Source organism: Gambusia affinis, linkage group LG05, assembly GCF_019740435.1.
Source record: "Gambusia affinis linkage group LG05, SWU_Gaff_1.0, whole genome shotgun sequence".
Classification (NCBI taxonomy): domain Eukaryota; kingdom Metazoa; phylum Chordata; class Actinopteri; order Cyprinodontiformes; family Poeciliidae; genus Gambusia; species Gambusia affinis.
The window spans coordinates 3,376,418-3,396,310 of NC_057872.1; the positions used below are offsets into that span (position 1 = coordinate 3,376,418).

Below are 19,893 nucleotides of genomic sequence, written 5' to 3' on the forward strand. Positions count from 1 at the left end.
TCCATTGCATGCTTTGCTTTTAATTCATATGCAGGAGCTGGTGTTTTAGTCTTTGTGTCGCTCTTGAGCAAGAACTCAAAGAAATGCTTCACCACTCAGCTGGACAACCAGACTTCCACTTGATTCTGATTGGATGAGCAGCAAGCCGGTGTGCTTGCCGGCTGTCGTTGGCTTGAATTGGACCGGTAGCTTCACGTAATGCTGCGATCTAATGGATGAAAGGAAACAGGAGTAATTAGATACATTTTTTGCCACGAATGAAGAAAACACACTCAAAAACATGCTTGGGATATATTTGAACTTAAAATGAAAGCTTTACTTCTTTAATTCTTATGCACATCAGATGGAAATGAATGAAAACAGTTTCAATATGAATGTGGGAACAGTACCTTGCAAAAGCATGTATAAACCTTGAACTTTTCACATCTAGTCACATTACAGCCCAAAAACCTAGAGTTTATGTGATTGCTTTACATAAAGTAGTACATAACAGCAACTTCTGTTAAACAGTAGTTACATCTGCTGCACTTATGTCAAAATCAAATTATACAGATGGACTCCATTTACAAAGTGGATGGCATCCATTGGCTAGTGTCTGCTCTCTTAAAACTAACAACACAAGAGAAAAATCAGGACAAATTCAGTTAAAAAATGTTTAATTGCGGGCGTACTGTGGTGGCATAGGGGATAGCGCGACCCACATTTGGAGGCCTTCAGTCCTCGACGCGGCGGTCGCGGGTTCGATACCCGGACCCGGCCGACATTTGCCGCATGTCTTCCCCCCTTCCTGTCAGCCTACTTTCGAATAAGAGACACTAGAGCCCACAAAAGACCCCCTGGAGGGGAAAAAAAAAGTTTAATTGCCCATTAATGCTTGTGATGCTAATCGGCTGCTTCCAGTTGAAAAAATAATGTTTAGTTGCCAGGGTTTCAGGGATGCATCATAGTAACTGCCATTTTGTTTTTGCAAGAAAATCCCAATAAAATCCACCAACTTCTGTAGCTGTAAAGCAACAAAGGCTCAAAAGTTCAGGTGGTATACATACTTTTGTAAAATGCTACATGTAGAATAGCTGATTTCTGCAGGATGTTTCCAACCTTTGTTAGATCCAGCAACAATTTCAGAACCAATATTATTTAGTTCGTAAGAAAATCCAATATGCAGAAACATGAACTGAAACTTGTGAGGCTTTTCATGACCTGCAGAGATCCTGATGAGAGCCACAGCAAACTGCACAGCTGGCGTCACAAAAGCAGCTGGGGGACGTTCAGGTCAAACAACACATGGCGTTAGCACGTAATGGAGGAATGTATGACAATGCTTTATTTTTGGTAAATGAACCAACCAATCCCAGGAGGTTTGCTCTTCATGCCCTACAGTTCTTAATGTTCACTTAATAAAAACTCACAGACTGGTCTCAGAGCAGGCATGCTTTGTTTTTTTTTTATCATAACACAGATGGTACCTTTGAGTGGGGAACCCTCTGAGAAGTGCTGGTTACAACTATAATCTTTAAGGCCTCAAGTTTATCCCACACGGTAACATTACCTTCCAGGTCTCAGCATTTCAGAGAACCTCCATGGAGTGCATTCACAATCAGAAAAATAAAGTTTGTATCACAACACGTTATAGCTAAGCGTCACCAGCTACCTCCTTCAATTATGAAAATACAATTAGCCGCATAGAGAGAAAAAAAGTGGAAAGAGATCAGATAATTAAGAGTTGACTGAACCCTCTGTTTCTAATGAAAGGCTACGTTCACACGGCAAGCCTCAACTCTCAATTCCAATTTTTTTGCTGAAATCCCCGGGGGTTTTTTGGTTGGTCGTTCATACTGCTAATTAAATGCGGCCACAATCAGACTTCTGTGTGAACAGTTTACGACGCCCGAAGCGACCCTCATGTATGGAAGAAGAGTGTAGATGTCAACACAGCACAGCACTGTTTACAGAATTAATAATGGAAAAATAAAGTTTGTAAAATCCACCGTCTATGGATTTTAAAGTTATTCAACAATGGGAGACGACAATATTATTGTAAAATAATGCGACGGAGGAAGATGAATTTGTAGCTTTTGTGGAGCATTAATTGCAAATTCTGTAGACAAGTTTGTTTGATGAGTAGTCGGAGCCAAGGTGGGATTGTGATGACTGTTCAGTCTGCAAATGCTTTGAAAACTATCAGAACGAATCATATTTAGAGCCACATATGAAACTGGCTCAAAACTGATTTTTTGGGGGGCTTGAAAAGATCAAAATTGGGTCGTTCAGACTGCCACCAAAAAGTCAGACATGGGTCGCACATAGGCAAAAAAATAAAATAATCTGGTTTGCATTTGACTGCTGTGTGAACGTAGCAAAAGCTACAAATCTAGCAGCAGTGCAGAGATGTGGCCATGCAACTCACCTTAGAGAATACTCAAAATGCTTCATGTGGAAGGGCTCCTTAGGTTTTATAAATCTCAGCTGCAAGTTAATTAGAAAAGCCACACGTCAAATCCATGCAGAGCACAGACAAAAATGCATAAACCAATATATAAATACATCGAGTTAGTCATGCAAGTTCCTTGTCAATCCACTGTGAAACATAAAAACACAGTAAGCCGGGATCCTTGTCAGCATACACTAACAGTATGAACCTGATTTGACAAAGTCTTGTCTGAAGCAAAAACACCACTTGTTTTAAATAAACACATTTTATCTTGTTTTAACTTCTTCTTGGTTAGCCTAAGTTAGCTGCTGCTAAGCTGTTGCCTGGAGAACTTTGAACTTTCCACGGGGTTTTGGGAGAATCTGCAGGGACTCGCCTCATGCTTCTCTGAGGAGTTGTTCCGGATGTTGACCTTCAGCGTGCTGGACTCCCCCAGCCGAGTGTGTGGGAAGGTATACAGATCCTGAGGGGAATAAACACCCCGCCGCACAGCCTCCTCCTGGCTGAAATTAATAAAAACCGTTTAAGTTACACTCCAATTAGATTTTAAATATTCAGGTTATTCCTTTAAAATACTATTTTATACGTTTAATCTACAGCTCCAGTCATTTAGTTGCAAGAACTTCACTTTAACGCCGCCATCTTGGATAAGAAAAGTAGTAGAACTCACCCAGCTTTGCTTGCTGATGAATCAGATCTCTTGCTGCTCTTCTCCGTGGCTTCGGTCCTCACCAGGAAACAGTTTCCTTCCTGGGGTCCCACCATTGGCCCAGATTTTACCCCCTTCAAAACACAAACATGACTTCAATATTGCTGCTCGACCATTTAACAGAACTGAAGAATTTGTTAAAAGTGAATAAAGCATGATGAGTATTGCTGCATAAATATGCATCAACATATTTACGCCACAGATCTCTCATACGCAAGAGTCAAAATATTTGTTTAAATTTGACTGGTTTTCTAGTCACGACTGATGAGAAACATCCCGCAGCATGATGCCGTTCTCCAATAGAAAATGGTTCTTTCAAAGCATCATGAGATGTGTCAGGTTATGCCAGATGGGAGCGTTGTCCAGAATGGCAAAAAAGTTGCATTTTTGTTTCATCTGACCCCAGTCCCATTTTTCATATGCTGGTGAGTCTCCAATTTTTAATTGGGCAAAAAACAAGTAAAAAATAAAAAAATATATTTTTTTTTTCTTTGACATTTTCCTGGCTTACTGTCTGTAGCCTGGCTCTGGGCGATGCAAGCTTTTGCTCCAGTGAACAGATGCTTTTATTGTTGCAGAGCAGCTGCCCAGAACAATCACAATCAACTTTGGCTTCCTGGTTGCTTTTCTCATTAATGCCCTTTCCCTGGTTGTTGGGTTTGGAAGATGACCTTCTCTCTGTGATGGTAGAATCTTTCTATTTTCTGATGGAGTCTTGGACCTGTGTGGATTTGTTTGCAGCCAAGAAAAGTTGCATTCTAGAGGCTACCAAAGCAGATGGACGTTATGAGATCATGTGCAACTTAGGATAAAAAAAACTGCATAAGCTCCAACTTTGGGCCATCTATCAACTGGCTAAAGGAAACAGGAGTTAATAATTACTACTATGGCTACAACTAATGATTGCTTTAGAAATCGATTATTCTACTGACTACTTTACAGAATTTTTTAAAAATCTAATTAATTAATCAGTCATTTCATTTACCAATTTAAGCCTTTTTGTATATGAAAAATACATTAAAATTTGCTAAACAAGCTTCTTTTACATAAAAAAAAAAACATGTTATTGCCCAAAATGCACCTGGTAATGAAATACGTCCAACATGTGAAAAGCTCAGCTGTTTCTAATCTCTAAATTGTTTTTTTGTATCAACTAATTAGCCATTTGTTCACAAAGGTGCTAAACAGGACATTATTTTTTACAGAATTTCAACTTGAACTGTGGCACTTGAGTTTTCAGTAAAACGTATATTTCTTCTATTTTTTAACATAAAAATGCATATTTTTTTTCTATAAAATTAATTTTATTACTGCTCTGACTGAAAACTGATATTACATTAGAAATAAACTTAATCTGGGTGATACAATACAAATTTTTTAAAAACCATCTTCAGCTCCTCATTTGACGTTGTTTGACTGCCCCGCCCTTCATGTGTGCTTCTGGTCATTTAGTTTCAGCTTAATTCCAGACAGAACAGTTCCTCAACATAAAGCAAAACAATGACAGAAAAGCTAACTAACTACTTATGGTGTGACTGGAGGGTTGATCGGATAAGAGTCCGAGGCAAAACATAAATACCAGTATTCAAGTGTTATTGCATTTATTCTAGTAGCGGCAAAAACAAAAAATTTGTCCTCACAGTGCCAGAGAGCTGAAAGCGGATTCTGGATTTCTGCTGGGGCTCAGACACAGGGTGGCACTCCATGTCCCAGAACTGGACATAAGTCCCTCTGTCTCTGGGGAGGAAGGTAACAGGCACCTGGAAGCAGAAAAACACCGGAGGAATCTGTGACGTCAGCCACATAAAGGAACTCAAAACTCTGAAAGACTTTCACATTTTCTTGTAAAAGGAGAGATCTAAAAGACTCACAAGCTAACTGTTTTCTAGGTGTTAGGATTGACCATCTGATATTTATTGGCCTGATATGCTGCTTGGTGCTGTTAATCTGAGAGTAGTCACCAATATCAAGAAGCTGAAAAGTTCTTTCAATTGGACAGAAAAAAAAAAAACCCTCTTATAATTCTAGTTTTCCATTTGGGCTCTTCATTAACTGCAAGAATTGCGAGACAATTTTTTAGCAAACCTGTTAAACTGAAATGACCTCTTGAAAATGGAACAGTGTGGTTGGAGCGAGTGTCTACCTGCATCTTCTCATGAGCCCCCAGGGTTCCTGAGACCCTGGAACATCTGAAGGCAGTGTATGTGGCCCGATAAACATCTTCACTGTCATCAACTCCCTTCAGAGCAAACGGGGAAAAAAAGTATTTGCAATTAATATGAACTAAAACAGAACAAAACAGGTCAAATATAACTTACAGTGCACCAATTAGAGGACCTACGACAAGGAAAAAGTATACTTTATGTTTTTAATGAAAGAAAATGGAGGTCTGTGGTGATAATATTTTAGAGGATGATGAATTGCAAGAGTAATCGCAAGACGTTATTGCAATAATTGATAAAATTGTTGTTTTGAGACAATTTTCAAATGATATAATGACAACAGCATAATAATGCAAGTTCCCCTTTCATAGATCAACAAGCGCTAATTTTGTAAAGTAGACCTGACACTGGAACTGGAAGATATTTTAAATATCAAAAAAAATAAATAAAGATAACCAAAAGCAAAAAAAACTGAATAAAAACCAAATGCAACTGAATCCAGAAATGTAATGGAATATGACGCATCTGTAGATAAAATTGCTGTTCACAAAATATTAATCAGAATGGAAATTATTGAGCTCCTTTTAATTTATCATTGAATTAATTGATTTATTGCTCATAGTGACAGGCTCAGACCAGATTGCTACTTCCTATAAAGTGCTGGCTCTAGACCTGGGGGCAGAAAAAGCTCAGGGCAGCACAGGCTTTCACTGTGACCTCATCTTTATATCATTTATCATGATATTTTTTATTATAAGAATTCTGGTTCCTTTCTGGTATCATCATGATAAAATCCAACTAATTTTGTTTAAAAATCCCCAAAACTGTTATTTTTATTATTGTAATCAATATTTTCAATAAATTTGAAAATATGATTAAATGCAGTTACTACGTGCAGTTTAGTGTGTTCAAAAGTAGTATTCATGTTTGAGGCGCTGTGATTAGTGCCATGCAGTTACCTAAACAAAAAGGAATAAATAGTTCTTATTGTCACTTTTATTGTGATAATAATAAGTCCATATGGTCCACCCTGCCCAGTTGTGTTTCCATCCCGACATTAATCATTTTGGAATCAGACTAAAGAAGGCTGGTTGGCTTTTCAGCTGCCATAATAAATAAAGTCATTCAAAAGACAAACACAGCTGGAAGTCAAATTCTGAAGAGTACCTTAACATAAGGAGGAGCGAATGAAGACAGGTACCACCTGACTTCCACTTCACCGTTCTGCACCTCCAGCTGGGCCTCTGAAGTACAACAGCAAAAAACAAAGTCTTGGTCTCCAGCAGTAACAAACACATATTAAACAGTCTGCATGGTAAGAGTCAAACGTCTGGATTGTTTTAAGAGGTTTTTTATTATTATTATTATTATTATTATTATGCCTTCTGTAATTCCAATGTACTTTATGCAAGAATACTTTCCAGAAAATGTCCAGTTTTTTTTTTTGTTTTTGTTTTTTTTGTGGTTTTTTTAGTTAAACAAGTCCTCAAGTCAAAGTACTGAGGAATAACCTGAAGTTTCCCCTGAGAGTGTGGCAGGGAAGGTGATGGTCTTGTTTTTTATCTCCATCAGGCTGGGAGCTGCCGTCGGCGGCTTGTTGCCGAGTCGGGGAACAGGCAGCACAGGAGTAGCAGCCTGAGCAGGCAGGACCGACAGAGACGAATCTGCTGGAGCTGCAGACACATCCAGAGCCAGGTCCCTGCGAATCTGGACCTTAATGAACTACAAAACATTCAAAGTGTTAGGAACAACTGTGCCTTTAAGCTGGAAGTAACCATTTTCTATCATATAATGTGTTCTGTTATGGTATATCAGGGTTTGTACACACAGGAGCTTCAACACTAAATTAATTTATCAGAAACAGTGGGTGGGCTTTGTTAGCCAATTATTGAGGACCATATCAGTTTATTACAGTCATGTTCAGTCTGGTTAATACTGCCACCTTCTGACGGTTCTATGACAACAATTAACTCCAAAAAGCTAAAGAAGATCCGATTGAAATTTCTGATATTTGAATGGATTGTTTGATAGCTCGAGTGCCATACCTTCTGCTGTCCATCACACTGGACGTAAATCTGTCCGCTCCACGGCAGCAGGGCAGATTTAGTGGCTAGTGAGGGGTTGGGGCTGATCAAAATCTGCAGTTGGCTCCTGGGTTTTGAAAAAATAAGTGCAGAAAAATAATAATGAAAAGAAAAGTGTAAATACACTACGATGTATAAGTTACTGTGCAGTTTCAAAACTGTTACAATTATTTAATTCTCTTTATGCATTCAAAAGTCAGTTTAATTAGATGCTAGAGAGAGTGGGGATTAGAGTGATGGGAATTTTCTCTGGCTGTAAAGTACTGCTCTGCCCCTCCCCTACCTGTTGCTAAGTAATGGAGTAGAGTAACTGAATCAAGGCACCTCTATACTTTTCCCTTGCTTATAAGAATAACAAATGAATGTATTCATGGTCTAAAACCCACTTGTGTTACAGGGGGACTGGAACCTATTCCCCACACAGAAAAAACAACCATATACTCACAAAGGGCAATTTCGAATAACCAATTAAATTAAACGTAACGTACGAGGAAGCTGGACAGAACATGCTTACTCCATGCAAGAGACAACCCCAGAATGGGATTCGAACCCTGGACCTTCTTGTGCTAGGCAACGGTGCTACCCACTGTACCACCTTAAAGGTGTCAAAATGGAAAGAGCTCTTATTAGACAACCGTTTTAAAATGACAGCAGCAATAACAGTTTTACAGCTAAGCATCTCATTATTTTACATAATTTTAACAGCAGTGGGAATAATGTTTTTTGATTTAGATTAAAAAAAGCTAAATGATATGAATTTGGTTATAAAGTTGTAAGCAAAAGGAGGAAAGTCGTTGCATGAGCCCACGTCCAGCCAGATCAACAGTTCACTATGTTTATCTAGTGAAACTCCAATTATTAAGGTTAGGATAGTGAAAGGCCTTTACCTGTCCAGGTTCACCAAATGCATGAACCAAACATTTAACAGGCATGTTAAATCACACACAGATACCAAGACTCAAAGAAAGACTTACTGAGGCTCAATGACTCCGTGCTGTGGGGTGATGGTGAGGCAGTGAGCTGGCCACGAAAGGTCAAAGTTCAGCTCTCCAGAAGTGTTGTTCTGGATCTGAATTTGGCTGGTACTAGACGGACCATCTAGAAATATTGTGAATATGAATATTCAACTGTTGCTTCCTCCAACTAAACTCAAAAGGAAATGAAGACGTCCAGAATTCATCAGAGACTCACTGATGGTGGGAGCTGCGAGGACGAGCTGCTGTGGGTGGATGATCCACGACTCGGACTGTGAGTGCTGCGAGTCTGGAGCCTGACGGGACAGCAGAGGAAGATATGACAAAAACATAAACACAATGATCGCTTTTAGTACAGTTAAATCCCAATGTTAACCATTTCCTCAAGATAAGGTTTATCTATTACAGAAAGAACATTTAAGTTCAAGAATATTTGCTTAAAATTAGTCTGTCTACAACTAAAAGCCAAATACGTTGAAGTAGATAAAGTCTGATAAGCTGAGTTTATTTTATTTTTTTGATTATCTAAAACCCTTTTATAAAATTGTGGTAATAAAACATCTTTTATGGCAGTTTCAATTTAATTCAGCAACTGGTAATTTTACCATGAGAACAATTAAGACTACTCTAAATATGTTTAATTTAGGAAGCTGAAGAAACGAGAGGAAAACTGGACTGAAAAACTGACAGAGAGAACAGTTAAACACTGTTCTCTCTTTTCTTTGGCAAATCAATCAACACATCCAGTTCTTAACCCAATACAACCAGATTACCAACCACTCGTCCAAATCAGGGCTGCACGATAGTAGAAACAAAATTGATTAATTATTACAATACTACAGCTGACAACTGCTGTGGTGATTTTGCTCAATCCACATTTTTCTCACATAGCTCTTTTTTTATTATTTTTACACAATATTCCCACCACTCTGTGAGATTTAGCATCTTAGTCACTACAAATAACATTGTGACCTTTGTTCATTAAAGGCCATCAGAGTCTATTCAACTGACTAAAGCATATTAATATTCATCTTGTGAATAGATTACATTGAAATAGAATATCATAGCAAGTAGTAGGAGTCCACCAATTGTAGTTTTCTGGCAGATTACCTATCTTTATAAAGGTACCTATTCCAATTGTTGCAGATAATATATTTTGTCAGAAAAAAAATTAAAAAATCAGCAACAATGGGGTGACTATTGTGAATAAAGCTGGTGGACAAGATCATTTTCACGTGTATTTGCCAATTAGCCCCAAATAAGGAAATTGTGGCCAATTTGTGCACTGCTCACAAACACTGAATCCAATCATTCTTGTTATACACGATGAAATAACAATGATGCTTCAGATTCACCGTATTGTGTAGCTCTACTCTAAATCATAGTTGTTGTTTTTTTCCTTTTTAACCAAAAAAAAAAAAAAAAAAAACAGTAAAAGCAAAGAGTTTGTGTTCTTCAGGTGACAGTACAACTTCAGGCACCTTAGAAGAGGATCTTGTGACTTTCAGTGATGGACCCTGAGGACCTTTCACTGGCAGCACATCCAGGGACACACTGCCATTAGGAAAACCACTGTGGACAAAAAAAAAAAAAAAAAAAAAAAGTTTTATTCTGCGTTTTGTTAAAACATTCACGGTTGTCACTGTTTAGAAATAAAGGGAATCAGATGGAAAAAATTTGCCTGGCATGTTTTATATGCATTGTTCCCTTTATGAAATAGGAAAAAAGAAGAAGAAGAATCAATTTATGAGATGCAACAGTCAGCTGTGTATCAGCAGCAGGTTACTAATATTATTTTTATTATTACTACTGCTACAATACCTGTCTGCCTGGAAGCAGTGGCTGTCAGAGGGCAGCTGAGGTTTGTCGTGTTCACTCTCCTCACTGTCTGCACTCTTTATTCTCCCCAACAACACCACCAACACTTTGCTCATGTTGCTGTTGAAGATGTGGGCCTCGTTAGGCCTCAGGGGCAGGTCGTAGGCTGTGGACAAGTCAAAGAATGGGTAAAACACGTCTCCAGATGAAAAAAATAAATTAAAAATTTAAAATTTGAAAAATGGTCAAACTTAACCACGTCCTCCCAGAACTACAATTGTGGTCTGCAAAAATGCACCGCTCCCTTTAAACAACCAATGAGAGCCAGGAGGAGGGCAGTTATTGATGTCGGGCAACCTCGTTTACACCCTGCTAAATGTGCTAATGGTGGAGAAACAACTTACAGATTCAGGAAAACCATTTATGTGCCATCATCAGTGGCCATGCAAACTAACATTAGCATTTATAATAGGCTCTGTTGTGGCGATTCAGCTGTAGCATAGCAAAGAGCAAGTGGGAGGGTTGAGCACAAGAGTGATTGACAATGCCAAGTCCCTCCTCATGGCTCTGATTGGTTGTTTCTGGCTGAGCAGTAGATTTCTGTAGTTAGCACTGGGAGAAGGCAGATTGCCTTATGCCGTCATGACATAATTGTAATTTTAACACATTTATAAAACAAGTTTTTTGCACAAGTTACATACTGCAGCTGAATGTGGAAATTACAATAAAGTACCCTCTATTGTTGGATGATTTAAAAAAAAAAAAAAAAAAAAAAGAAATCATAATGATGATTTGCATTTTTCAAACAGCCGTGTGAAAAATACAAATTACCTTCTTTGACAGTTTCTTCCCCCAGGAACGTTTCGGTGAAGTCTATGTTCTTGAGCAGACTGTTCTCAGACAGAGCTTTCCTCCCAGCCTCTGGTTTGCACTCCAGCAACCTGTCACACAACACACCAGGAGTTTGGTTCAGGTATGAAGTTCAGTTTTCAGAGCACGCTCCAATTAAAAGTGACAAGAAAAGCTTGTCATCAGCCTCACTGCATTATTGTTCTCAGGGGGAAATTTAGATTTAACTATCAGTGTCTTCCAACTAATTCACCGGCCTGGTAGCATTTACAGATAAGACATTTCATTAGGAGTTCTACACAGTTCCATTAAGCAGCAGCCGAGGCTAAACGCTGCAGCGTCTCACCTCCTGTACTGCTGCCTGGAGACCTCATCTCCACAAAAGAGGCAGACTGTGGCCAAGGGGCTACTGGCTGACTCACACAGACTCGCCTCTCTATGGGTGGACTTCATTAGAACAGTGATCACCTGGACACACACAGACAAGTGACAAGGTCAAGAGAAGATGCTGTTATAATTAGAAGTATTATCCTTGTCTGCTGCTGATGTTACCATCTCCAGGTTAGAAAAAAAAATAACTTAATCAAAAAAACTAAAAAGTTGAAAGAGCAGCCCATCACCTCTTGCGTCCGTTCCTTCAGGACGAACTGTGACGGTGACAGGCTCATGACGGAGGAATGCATAAGCGACCGGCTCTGGATGTCAGAGAAGGCCACGGCTTTAACAAAGGCAGCTCTGGAGCCGGTGTTCCTCACACACAGACACACTTTGCTGACAGAGCCGACAGCGACGTCGGGCAGCGTCGCCACGTAGCCGTCGCTGTGCTTCCTCTGGTCCTCCAGGATGATATTGCTGGTGCCGCCGTAGCCCGACAGCGGAATCTAAGAATGGGACAACAACAAAGAAAGGTGGTGTTGTTCAAACTGAACAAAGATGCACTTGCAAGCAGGCGGCTCTGACCAGAACTTTAAAACACCAAACCAACCCAGACAGTTATGCTTTTACACGTTTTCCTTTAAACATTTGAAGCAAAGTCACATGTTTCTGATTCCTGTTTCTCAAGAACTCGGGAAAAACGATGTCGGCTTGACCAACATCATAATGAAGTAAGTCAGTAAGTTTAAACAAACATATTACCTCGCAGGGGAACCGCATTAAGAGCCCTTCATTAATATAAAAAGATAATACAGAAGAGAAGTGTAAAATGATTCAAACTAATTCAAATGCCATCTTTAAATAGCCAAGAAAGTTGACTGGGGTTGGACAGAAAGAACAAAGAAAGTCAGTGACTGTTATTCTTTTACCAATCTGGCTCGGATCTGACACATGTGTTTCCACTGGGTTAAATCTCTAGTTACATTACATTAAAGACTTCATTACATTTCATTTTGCTAATGCAGTTAAGCTTACTGCAAAAAAAATAGGAAATATGAAATGAGGTTCAAAGCTATGACAGAATGAAGTGATATCCTGACCTCACATTCTGTATTTACATACAGTAGAATGCAAATAGAACAGATCTCATAACAAGAGATGACTGAAGATGTACAGTACATAAATACATTTACTGTCTTGTGTGAACAGATTACCCAGAATGCAAAACAGCTCAAGTCCTGCAAAGAGAATACATTATGGGGGGAAAAAAAACATGTAGAAGTAGAGTTGTGTGGTTAATAACTTCTTAAATGGAAGGTAGAGCATGGCTAACAATAAAGGTTGCATTCTTACAATGAATTTGACTCCAGGTTGTGATGAGCGAACTCCAGACTGTTTAATTTCCAGCTTGGCCAACATGCAGGCCACCCTGGTGGGAGCAAAGAGCAGGTGGACGGATACATCCTCCTTGGGCCGAATGGACAGCTCTCCATGGTGGGTCAGACACTCCTCAGGGCTGAACAAGCTCTGGAGCTGGAAACAAGGAAGTCGTTGTTCATTTACTTAAACAACTTTTAGCACATAACTACAGTTATTTACTGAGACACATCTGTGAAGACTAAGACTGTGACAACGTGAAGTCTCAGTTTACAGCTTGCACATAGTGCTGGAGAGCTCAACAAACAGAAACAATGGAAAAACATCTTCACCATTTAAAGTGCCGTACCTGAAAACAGTCTTGGTCCTGACCACGGATAAGCAAACGCAGCTGCTGTGTGGTGCTGGTCGAGTCGTTTCTTAGAACCAGCTTCTGTTGGCTAAAAAGAATAACGGTTATAAAGAGTTTAAACATTTCAGGTCAAACCTCCTCTGCTTTGTTTTATCCCAATTATTATTGATGTGCAATAGTTCAATTAGAGTCAAATCTGATTGACTTTAATACACAGATTTCTCATTTCTATTCTGTTGTGCTGCTCTTTATCTCTCCTCACAGAGCACAAATAAACTGTGCATCACGTTGAAATAGCTTCTGAGGAACAGAGCTCCCTGTAGACCCCCACAGTGTCCCCTCTCATGAATAACATTACACAAGCCTTAATAGAATAAGATGGAACACTGAGCTTTAAGGCTGTTTTTTTAAATTAACTCCTTTCCAATGAATAACTGATACCTAGAAAGTGATGGCTCTGTAATCAAGCGGCACTCAAACTAATGAAAAATTAAAAAGTTGCCTACATAGCTCGTCCCAGGGTGACCCCTCCCCAGGCCACAAACTGCTTATTGGAGAGGATTGGTGGGATGTCACTGGTCAGCGAGGGACCACAGACAGGAGCAGAGGGAGCCGCTGGGTTCCCGGAGTCAGAAGGGACCACTTCTCCTTTCAGCGTCACCTCGTACTGAGGGCCCGACGGCAGCACCAACACCGTGAGAAGGCTGTGGAACAACATGAACTCAAGTGAGTAGGTTCTGTATTGATAGCATGCTGCATGTGTGACAAATTCACAATGCACAGTAATTAATGATCAAAGCTCTAAAAAAAATACATCTGCTTCTTTAGCAGACGTTTTTATTGTTAATATTCAATCTTAAAAATAAATAAGATACAAAGATTTAAGTTCTTGAATTTCCTCACTACACCTTTAAGTTTTGTCAGATTATCCCATTAAAATTTAAGAGACATACAAATAAATTTTTTTTCCAAGGATGCATTCTATGGAGAGTGAAAAGTGACAAATTACAATAATTAGCTTATGAAATATGTGAATGCATTAATATTTTAAAAGTGGAAATAAATGGACATATTTAAGTACAGAATTGTATGTGCCCCAATTAAATGTATTGATTTCATTGGAAAAACCTGATGTACCTATTTAACGCTTTAATAAATCACTACATGTTCCTCCGCTGAAACACACCATGAATGAATCAACTTCACCCATCACACTCAGTGGGCGGGATTAGGGCAGCTTCTGTAGAGACCCCGACGTCTGATTGGCTGCTTCAAACAGGAAGTAAAAAAAAAATTCTTCCACGCTTGCTACAACTTGGGGGTCAAAATTTTCACTGTCACAGGAGAGAGCGCTCTGTGGTCCTACCTACAAGAAGCTGCTACAGATTCCAGACAGGCAGGCCCCGCCCACTAGCTAACGCCAGCTCACTCTCCCTCTTGAGCTATTTCACACAAAAATAGAGATAAAGGCTGGAGTTGTTCGCCCAGAGGTTATATTAATAAATTATTACTTACTGAGGTCATGTGGAAATATTGACCCAATGACTATTGACCTCATAGTCATAGCAAAAGTGGAAGAAGTTCTCTTGACTTGCTGTTTGAAGCAGCCAACCAGACATTGGGATCGCTATAGAAACTGCCCTAAATTCCGTCTACTGAGTCTGATGGGTGAAGTCGATTATTTAATTTAATTCATAATATGCTTCAGCACAGGAGTATAAAATAACTTAAAGCAGAAAAATTATCTCTAGTGTTTTGGGTTTTTTTTTAGATGAAATCAATACACTTATTTCAGGCACATATAATTTTATATTTAAGAAATTTTCTGTTTATGTCTAGGTTTTATAAATTAATGAGATTTAACTAATTACTTCACAAGCTATTTATTTAATGTAATTTGGCATTTTTAACTTTCCACAGTATTAAATGTGTGATCAGATTTTTTTAGAACCTTTTAACCAATAGGGACTAAAGATCTCCTTTAACGTCTGAGGAGTGAAATAAGAAATCTCATGTTTACCTTTCTTTACGCTTCCTGCTGCTTTGTGCTTTAAATGATAAAACGACATCTTGTTCTTCTGCCACTCTCAGGGACAGTTCATCGGGCGTCACCGAAAAGCTATCGCTGCTGCCACTGATCTAGAGAGAAAATAATTAAAAACGAACAAATGAAAGTCTACTGCAAATAAATAGAAGAGTGCAAGAACAAACTAACATTTGAAAACATGCTTCAGAGTTCTGAGGCCTAAATATCAGCGGCTACCATAAACCCTGAATCTAATCATTAAAGCAAAGGTCAGAATTACCTTGAGTTTCAACCGAACATCGATGTTTCCTGCATTCTTTAATGGCAGAGTCTGTTCACTACTTTTACCCACAGGCGCAAAAAGGCTCACAGTCTAAGAAAAACACAAAGATATGTTGCCACTAAATTCACATTTTTAAAGAAATGTTGAATCTACAGCAAAGTCTGTATTATCTCCAACTGCAAGTTAAATAAATTCAAATGAAAGAAAAAATTTATTAAGACAAGTCTGGACACATTCTTCTTTAAGTGTTTTGTAAAGACACTTAAATCAAAAGGTTGGCTATCTACCCTTTATATTTGAAATTAAAGGGTAGCTATAAAAGAATGACATACAAGAACAACCACATAACAGCTGCGCTACCTGCAGATCTTTAGGAGCATGGACTCTTGCAGTTCCAGACTTGGCCTTCAGGGGGATACTCGTAATGATGCGACTGGGACCTGGAGAGTCCATTTCAATGTCCACACGAGCACTGTACTCATCAGCTGGACCCAGGGCTTCTTAAAAACCAAACGCACACCAGTAGAGTCTACTGATTTAGCAGTACAGATGTAGATCCAGACTTTTTTTAAAAATAATACGCTGGATGACTTCCCATAACAGTAAGTTAACAGTACACATCAGTACCTGAAGAAGTTCTGAACTTCTGAGGAGCCTTGAAATGGACCCAGACCATGAAGCTTTCTGGGTTCTGGGAGAAATGTGTCGTGTTAAGGTGCTTTATAGACGCATGGTAAAAACAAACACATTTACTAATGAATCCTATATTACTACACCTCCTGCATGGCATTATAAACAAAACAATTCGTAATTTCCGACATCCTTTTATTAACAGAAGATTTAGGCAGAACTAACCTCTCCATAGCTGGCATGCATCACATGATTCATGACCGAAGGAGAGGTCAACGGGGCCATGTGTGCAGCCTGCTGTGTCGCCTCAGGCGTCACACCAACGGGGTCTTTGGAGAAGGTGAAGCATCGCCACGCTGTGGCATTCTGAGAGGAAAAGTTCACAAGGGATAAGGAAACCAAGAAATGTTCAGGCATTCGGGAATGGGTAGACATAGTATACAAACTAGAAAAAATTTAACTTAGGGGTGGCTTTGTATTTAACCACCTTACATTAATATTGTACATTAGTGTTCATAAGCTTGAACAAAAAAAAATAAAAAATTGGGGGTGAGGGGGATTTTATTTTTGCTTTGTTTACTGTTCTACAACAGGAAAGTGTTCAAGCTCAGCTACAGAAAACAAAAGAAAGTGTAACCCTTTGTTTGCAACTAGAGATGACTGGGCTAATGGATCAGGACGGGTCTATCAGAACTCACGGCGCTGATCACCAGGCGGATGGGTACAGTAGCATGGGTTCTGTTCAGCAGTCTGAGAGGTAGAGATTTAGCACTCCCTTCTGGCAAGTCTCCAAAATCCAAACAGCCAGATTCACCAACTTCTATCTATTAACCCACAAAGGAATATTTGATGAAAACAATTGCACATTACCTGCACGTCTCCATGTCTGTTTCATGACTTCATGTTTGGTTTCACGTTAGAGTTACTCACCGCTAAATCTGGGTTTTCTGCCACTGCAATAAGCACCACCCGTTTGGCAAAGATGTTGGCTCTGGCAGCCAGCTCTGTCTCAGCCGAGGCGGGCCAGGAGCAAACACTGAGGATGCACTGGTAGACTCCAGGCTGCGGAGGGACAAGTAGCACTTTCTGCTCCTCTGTACTCTTGGGACCGATGATCGTCTTGTTTTTCACCATCAGCCACTGGTAAGGTAAGCTGTCCACCTGCAGGTTGAAGTTGAGTTTTAACTTCAACAAGTGAAGTTGTTGAAGTCGAAACTTCAACATCTTCCTTGCCGTCCTTGTTTTAGGGCAGCAAGGATGCTAAATGTGCTAAATGTGCAAGATAATTTATCAGATGTTTTTTTTTAACCAAGATCAGTTTACCTTTAAAGAGTGAGGGGAATGCTAAAGGTATAAGGTCACTTAAGAACTCCAATATTGGAGTAATTGGAGTTCAATAACTCCAATATTGAATTAACTAAATATTGGAGTTAATTCAAGTGGTCAAATCAAAATTTAAAAAAATGCCACTCAGCAAAGAGGAAGTCATTACTCCCAGAAGCAGATTTAAAAACAGCCAATTAATTATCAGATTTAATCTTGCAGTGATAAAAAAAAATAAAAAAAAAATCAAAAATCATATGTGGGTACTGCATTAAAAATGGTGCGTTTTAATTGCATTCATTTATGGTTTTTAATATATTAAAGTCTTAAGAACCTTCTCACTTTTAATCTCATTATATTTATTGTGCATTTATGTAAAATTCCCTGTTTGAAAAGAAATCCGACTCACCTCATGTAACTAAACTGGAATAAAAGTTTAATAATTTAATCCATATTTTTATTTTTTATTTTTTTACACAGTGCATGTGACCCTCTGGCTTTGACACACAACCATAAACAAACCTTCTCCCCATCAATGGCCAGGTTGGTGACAGTGATGGAGACCTGCTGCCATCTCTCAGACGGATTGAAGAGGCTGAGGGAGGTTTGCGAGGCGATGCCGACACAGCAGGCGTGAGGGAAGCGAAGCTCCTCTGGTACCACAACTTGGCCTGAGGATGACAGAAGGAAAAGCATAAATTGATGCTGGCAGCTTTCTGCAATGTCTATAAGGTTTAAATGTCATTATTAAGTTTTGTAACACCTCCCTCATCTTAACAGTAGATTTCAAATGATTTCTACGTTCTATAACATAGAAAACAATGTTATGCCTACAGCTTGTACCTCTCAGTACTTCAAGACCGCCGGTCACCATAGAATCTCCACCATAATAGTTGTAGGGTTTCCCCATTATTCCCATTTCATGATGACTCTGATGGGGTAAAGTGAGGGGATGAGGTCCAGCAGATCCTGGAATCACCAGAGAACCTGAAGTGGGAAGAATGGCTAAATAAATCTAAACTCAAAAATATTTGAAAATTGCAGTCCAACTGCTTGACCAACATGGTTACGATATGTTGCTGCTTGATTTGAAAACATAACCTGTGCTTTAAGGTTATGTTGGTCAGAGATTAAAGTCTATTCTATTGCAGCCTTTGTATAGGTTATTGCAGATCTAAAATATTTTTGTTGGCTAAATAGCACATTATATTATATATTAGGCAAATGCACAAGTCAATTAATCACATGATAAATTAAACTGTGAATTAAAATTTGTAGATGCATTTTATTTGTAGTTTCAGTTTTGTTTATTTTAGACATTTGAAATGTCTTCCAGTTTCAATGTTAAATGATCTTTAGAATTAAAATTTTATTAATCTTGGAGAATATGTTCTTGCATTATTATACTATTACCATTATATTACTTCAAATGGTGTCAAAGCAACAATATTATCGATCACCACAATAACTTCTGGGGAGATTTATCGTCCAGCAAAATTTGTAACTGACCGACGTCAGGCAGTAAAAACCAGAAGACGTGCCTGTAGAGGACATGTTGTAAAGACCGTTTCCTGGTGGTCCCATATGCAAAGTCCCAGAATGCAGCTGGGCATCAGCTCCCAGGAACTGCACAGGTAGCGACGAGCTGACGAGGGAGCGTCTGGTGAGGATGGACTGGACATCTCCTTTGTGGGAAAGATCCACCATGCTTGGACACTGAGGCTTAAAACCTGGGATGTGGACATAATGAAGGGCCTCTGCTGTGTAAGGAGGGGGCGCCATGCAGAGCCCGTTTGAGTACAGCGATGACGACGCAGAGGGGGCGGCTCCCCACTGCTGGGGTCCTGGAGGAGCTGAAGAGCTGATGGTATGCTGGATGTTTAGGTTGCTGCTGTAGCCCGAGTCCACTTTAGTCAACTTCCTATTGCTGGAGTCCGGCAGGATCCTGTGACTTGTGAATCCAGGTACGACGTCCCCAGGAGCAGGAGGGTAGCTACATTCACTCTGGCTGCGGGTGCAGCTAAGAGCGGCGCCGCTACATTGGACCTCGGGGCTTTTGTCCTGCGGTGGCGGTAGGGGGTCCAGGCTTTTAGACTGCTGCATGATATCAAGACTTCTGCCTGGGTTAGGCTGTAGATCTGGTTCCACAGGTGGGGTGGGGCTGAACCTGATGATGGTGGTGCTCAGTCCCATGGTGGATTCCCTCTGCAATGAAACAACATGTTTCTCCAGGAAACCACTCAACAACTACCAAAAATACCAATTAGGGCTGAAACAATTCATTGTGATGAATCAATTATTACATAAGATGATTATTTTAATCATTGATGAATCATTAATGAAGTATGTGGACTCAGAAAAAGGCCATTTGTTGAGACAAATGTCTAACAAAGCCAAAACTATACAACATATATACATTTTTTTTTAATAGTGTGTCAATTATACCAAGAATAAAGCGGATTATTTTTAGCTTCATCTGATTCAAATTTTGTAACAAAAT

At 39.4% G+C, this 19,893-nt stretch overlaps 1 protein-coding gene across 4 annotated transcripts in view; it reads right to left on the reverse strand.

Moving 5' to 3' along the window:
- cep192 (centrosomal protein 192) overlaps positions 1–19,893 on the reverse strand; it is a 35,317-nt gene continuing 15,424 nt past the window's right edge. For 3 of the 4 annotated variants that reach the window (XM_044117264.1, XM_044117265.1, XM_044117262.1), the window contains exons 24-52: positions 18,935–19,598; positions 18,237–18,380; positions 17,916–18,064; positions 17,001–17,231; positions 16,769–16,894; positions 16,296–16,436; positions 16,068–16,131; positions 15,801–15,940; positions 15,438–15,530; positions 15,152–15,270; positions 13,638–13,835; positions 13,129–13,219; positions 12,756–12,935; positions 11,648–11,908; positions 11,374–11,495; positions 11,010–11,119; positions 10,182–10,344; positions 9,842–9,932; positions 8,578–8,656; positions 8,361–8,484; positions 7,348–7,453; positions 6,814–7,024; positions 6,470–6,546; positions 5,284–5,379; positions 4,781–4,900; positions 3,102–3,214; positions 2,808–2,934; positions 2,408–2,466; positions 1–208 (exon numbers count right to left, since the gene is read on the reverse strand). In XM_044117264.1, coding sequence (XP_043973199.1) covers positions 76–208; positions 2,408–2,466; positions 2,808–2,934; positions 3,102–3,214; positions 4,781–4,900; positions 5,284–5,379; positions 6,470–6,546; positions 6,814–7,024; positions 7,348–7,453; positions 8,361–8,484; positions 8,578–8,656; positions 9,842–9,932; positions 10,182–10,344; positions 11,010–11,119; positions 11,374–11,495; positions 11,648–11,908; positions 12,756–12,935; positions 13,129–13,219; positions 13,638–13,835; positions 15,152–15,270; positions 15,438–15,530; positions 15,801–15,940; positions 16,068–16,131; positions 16,296–16,436; positions 16,769–16,894; positions 17,001–17,231; positions 17,916–18,064; positions 18,237–18,380; positions 18,935–19,598 — 4,332 coding nt within the window. In that variant the 3' untranslated portion in view covers positions 1–75. The remainder of the gene's footprint in view (positions 209–2,407; positions 2,467–2,807; positions 2,935–3,101; positions 3,215–4,780; positions 4,901–5,283; positions 5,380–6,469; positions 6,547–6,813; positions 7,025–7,347; positions 7,454–8,360; positions 8,485–8,577; positions 8,657–9,841; positions 9,933–10,181; positions 10,345–11,009; positions 11,120–11,373; positions 11,496–11,647; positions 11,909–12,755; positions 12,936–13,128; positions 13,220–13,637; positions 13,836–15,151; positions 15,271–15,437; positions 15,531–15,800; positions 15,941–16,067; positions 16,132–16,295; positions 16,437–16,768; positions 16,895–17,000; positions 17,232–17,915; positions 18,065–18,236; positions 18,381–18,934; positions 19,599–19,893) is intronic. The other variant, XM_044117263.1, reaches the window with a different exon arrangement.